Raw genomic sequence first — 4,329 nt, forward strand, 5'->3', positions numbered from 1 at the left:
GTAGAGAAGATGATAAAGATAGGGAACAATAATGCACTGAATAGAGAGGAAACTACAAAGGATATTTTCACTGTGAATCCTCTTCAAAGGAATCAGATAGAAAAAATGATCAATCTGGGGAGCACAATCAGGAGATCAGTATTGGGAGAAATAAGATAATTGAGCCACCAGATGGGGATCCAGGAATATACAACAACAGTGCACAAGCAGATATAGCAAATGGGGCTGAACTTAACTATCAGCAGAGCAATCATGATGAAATCATTACAGATACAATAAGAAAAGAAGCAGTCACACTAGATTCTACCAAACAACCCATTGCAAAAGTCATATAGTCAAATAAGAATAGTGAAGAGCAAGAGCACATGTTGGTTGATTTAAACAAGAAGGTTGCTGATAGTTTCTTCATTAGAGTTGCTGGAGCATGTTAAAAAGGAGAACCAAGTGCCTACAATCAATAATCAGAGTCAATTAGCAATACAGTGCAAGATTCCATATCTTAATGCCAATCTTCAAGATATAGTATTACACAAAGTATCTCAAACTAAAATTTAAGAAGTTTCAAAAGGAATTCAATAAGTACAGGAAGATGCAGGAATGGAAAACAGAGCCAACAACATTCACAAAGTAGCTAGAGAAGCTGGTTTATCACAAAAGGCTTTAGTTAAGAGTGGAAAGAAACATAAAGTTCATGAGGTCATTCAAACCAAGAGAACTTCAAAGAGGACTGTTTCTTCAAAAGTTAAATGATGATTAAAGCTATAATTTGGAATATTAGGTCTGTTAACACTCAACAGGCTTTTCAGAGGCTCATCAACTTACAGAATCAACACAAATGTTTCATAGTTGCTCTATTGGAACCTTTTCAGAATGGTAGACATTTGCAAAAATATACAAGTAGACTTGGCATGGAGACTGGTATTGCTAATAAGAATGGTAAAATTTGGGTTATTGTTGAGGCTACAGTACAATGGGAAGTCTTAATGGATGCAGAACAACAAATCACCTTGAAGATTAATCACCAAAACATAGAAAAAGATATCATAGTTTCTTTTGTCTATGCAAAGTGTGATGAGAGAGAGAGGCAAGAATTGTGAGATGACATGTATCAAATTGCAAGTTCATTGAACTTTCCATGGATGATTGGAGGATATTTTAATGTTATTTTATCAGATGAAAAGAAACTTGGGGGTGCACCTGTAACTCTGAATGAAACTGAAGATTTTGCTTTTTGTGTAACTTCTTGTGAATTATTTGACATGGGGTTTAAAGGGAGTCCATACACTTGGTGGAATGATAGAGCAGTAGAGGACTGTATTTTCAAAAGGTTGGATAGAATCATGGTAAATTCCCATTTTCAGGAAGTATTTCCTCAAATAGAAGTGGAACATTTGACCAGAACAAGATCTTGTCTGATCATTCCCCTCTATTATTATTATCTTGTGGGGAAACTGCTATCAGTCTGAAGAAACCTTTTAGGTTTTTGAATTTTTGGATTCAACATGAGTCTTTCAAGAAGGCGGTTAAGCAACATTGGCAGACAGAATTTATGGGGACACCTTTCTTGGCATTTAAATAGAGATTAAAGAATCTCGAAAGGGCTTTATCTAAATGGAGCATAGAGACTTATGGCGATATTTTTAAGCAATTATCTATCAGGGAAGAGGTGGCTAAGGTGAAGGAACAATTGTTTGAAGAGGATCCTAGCATTATCAATAGAATTGTTCTTCAAAAGGCTCAAGCTGAGCTAACAAAGTATCTAAATATTGAAGAGCAGTATTGGAAGCAGAAAGCAGGTGTTACTTGGTTCATTGAAGGAAACAGAATCACTAATTTTTCCCATAATCATGTTCATGGTAAAAGGAAAAAATTGCAATAGAATAGTGTGGCTGGATTCAGTGGAACAGATCTCAGAGGAAGCAGTGAAGTTTTTCAGTAATCAGTTCAAGCAAGAAGGTGATACTGAAGATTTTGTAATCCTTCAACATGTTCCAGCAATGGTATCACATGAACAAAATGTGGCTTTGTGTTCTTATCTAACTAAAAAGGTGGTCAAAGGGGAAGTGTTTGCTTCGATGGGGGACAGTGCTAGTGGACCAGATGGTTTCACAGGCTTATTTTATCAGCAATGTTGGGATATTGTAGGAAATGATGTCCATGCTGTAGTTTTGGCTTTCTTTGATGGTAAAGAACTTCCTAAATCCATTACTCATACAAATCTGGTTCTAATTCCTAAGAAACAGTCTGTGCAAACATTTTCAGATATGAGACCTATCAGTTTATCTAATTTCATTAATAAGGTGATTTCAAAGGTCTTGCATGACAGAGAAAGCATTATACCTTCATTTATTTCTTCAAATCAATCAGGGTTTGTAAAAGGGAGGAGTATATTTGAAAATATATTTCTCACTCAGGAGATAGTCTCATAAATTAGGATAAGGGGAAAGCTTGCAAATGTGGTTATCAAATTGGATATGGATAAGGCTTATGATAGAGTTTCTTGGAAGTATTTAATGCATGTGTTAAGGAATATAGGTTTTGTAGAGTATCTTATCATTCTTATTAGGAGGTTGATAGAGAACAATTGGTATTCTATGCTACTAAATGGACAAGCTACTGGATTTTTTCACTCTTCTGGAGGAGTGAAACAAGGGGATCCTCTTTCCCCTACTTTATTTCTACTCTCATCAGAGGTACTTTCAAGGGCACTAAATGGTTTATTTGATAATGACAAGTATATTGGGTACGGGATGCCAAAGTGGACTAGTCCACTGAATCACCTAGCCTATGTAGATGATACAATTATTTTTGTTTCTGCTGATCCTTACTCTCTAGGGAGAATCATGCAGATATTGAAGAGGTAGGTACAGACCTCTGGGCAGTTAATCAATAATTCTAAGAGTTCATTTATGTGTACTCTAAGGTGGGCAATAATCTGTTTGAACCAGTGGAGGACATCACTGGTTTTGCTAAGGGGAAATTTCCTTTCACTTATCTAGGGTGTCCTATTTGTCATTCCAGGAAAAAGAAAATTTATTATGCTGATATTTTCAAGAAATTGAAAGGAAAACTACACTCTTGGAAAGGAAAGTTACTGTCTTTTGGAGGAAAAGTTGTACTAATCAATAGTTTACTTCAAAGTATGCCAAGTCATCTCTTTTTAGTGATTGCACCCCCTAAATGTGTAATTAAGAAGCTACATAGGATATTTTCCAGATTTTTTGGAGTAACAAGGAAGAAGGAAGGAGTAGACACTGGATTGCTTGGAAGGATGTATGTGTTCCTACATTTGAAGGTGGATTAGGATTTAAATCTCTTTTTGATGTATCTAATGCCTTATTTGCTAAATTATGGTGGAGATTTAGAACCACATCTTCTTTATGGGCAAACTACGCGTGGAATAGTATTGCAAGAAAGAAATTCCTACATTGGTTCAATAGAAAGGGGGGACTCAAGTTTGGAAGAAAATGCTTCAAGTCAGGGAAGCAATGGAGCATGAGATCTGGTGGCAGATTAAGGGAGGTACTACTAATGTCTGGTATGAGAATTGGACAAAATTGGGTGCTCTACATTATGTAGTTCCTATTGATTTTCCCTTAAATGAAGATATACAACATGTGGCAGAACTTATAGAGGAAGGTGTTTGGAAAGACAATTTGCTTAGTCAATACTTTCCAACAGACATAGTGGAGCACATCAGGGCAGAAATTCATATAGAGGAGTTGGAAGGAAAGTGGGATAGACCTTAGTGGATGCCTAATAGCATAGAAAAATTTACTGTAAATAGTGCATGGAACATATTGAGGCAGAGGAAGCAGGAAATAGCAGACTTCAAATATTTGTGGATTAAGGGTGTGCCATTCAAAATTTCATTTTTTTGGTGGAGGCTATGGAAATCTATCCTACCTATAGATGATACATTAAGGAGGATAAGGATTCTTGTGGTTTCAAGGTGTTATTGTTGTGCTATCCCACAACAGGAAGATATCAAACATCTATTCTTAACTAGTCAATTTGCTTCAGAGGTGTGGAATGTATTTAGACAAGCAGTGGGTAAACAAATGAATTTTGTTCAGATTCATCAGGTTATCGAAACTTGGTGGAAGATTGAGTGTGTAGAAAAATTCAAGCCAATTTTACATGCAGTGCCTGCTATGATCACATGAGAGCTGTGGAAGAGAAGGAACATTATTAAACATGGAGGAAAGGTGAGCCTTAATAAAGTAGTACATGAGGTGAATAGGAACATGTTCTATCTAACAAAAATCAGATATCCATGGCTGAAAAATATTCCTTTTCTTTGGCCTAAACTGGTGACATTTTTAGAGG

The 4,329-nt window shown here is 36.1% G+C and overlaps 1 protein-coding gene across 1 annotated transcript; it reads left to right on the top strand.

Moving 5' to 3' along the window:
- Positions 1 to 1,103: 1,103 nt before the first annotated feature.
- Positions 1,104 to 3,304, top strand: LOC132631262 (uncharacterized). Its single transcript, XM_060346860.1, has 5 exons — positions 1,104 to 1,343; positions 1,580 to 1,796; positions 1,864 to 2,368; positions 2,567 to 2,860; positions 3,022 to 3,304. Exons 1-5 carry the CDS (start codon positions 1,104 to 1,106, stop codon positions 3,302 to 3,304), a joined length of 1,539 nt encoding a protein of 512 aa, XP_060202843.1.
- The last annotated feature ends 1,025 nt before the right edge of the window (positions 3,305 to 4,329 follow it).

This window comes from Lycium barbarum, chromosome 3 (assembly GCF_019175385.1).
Source record: "Lycium barbarum isolate Lr01 chromosome 3, ASM1917538v2, whole genome shotgun sequence".
Classification (NCBI taxonomy): domain Eukaryota; kingdom Viridiplantae; phylum Streptophyta; class Magnoliopsida; order Solanales; family Solanaceae; genus Lycium; species Lycium barbarum.

Coding starts and splice junctions, on each gene's coding strand:
- LOC132631262 (XM_060346860.1), top strand. CDS start 1,104: ATGTATCAAATTGCAAGTTCATTGAACTTTCCATGGATGATTGGAGGA. Junction 1,797..1,863: donor GTATTGGAAGCAGAAAGCAG/GTGTTACTTGGT, acceptor TCATGGTAAAAG/GAAAAAATTGCAATAGAATA. Junction 2,861..3,021: donor ATCATGCAGATATTGAAGAG/GTAGGTACAGAC, acceptor TTGTCATTCCAG/GAAAAAGAAAATTTATTATG.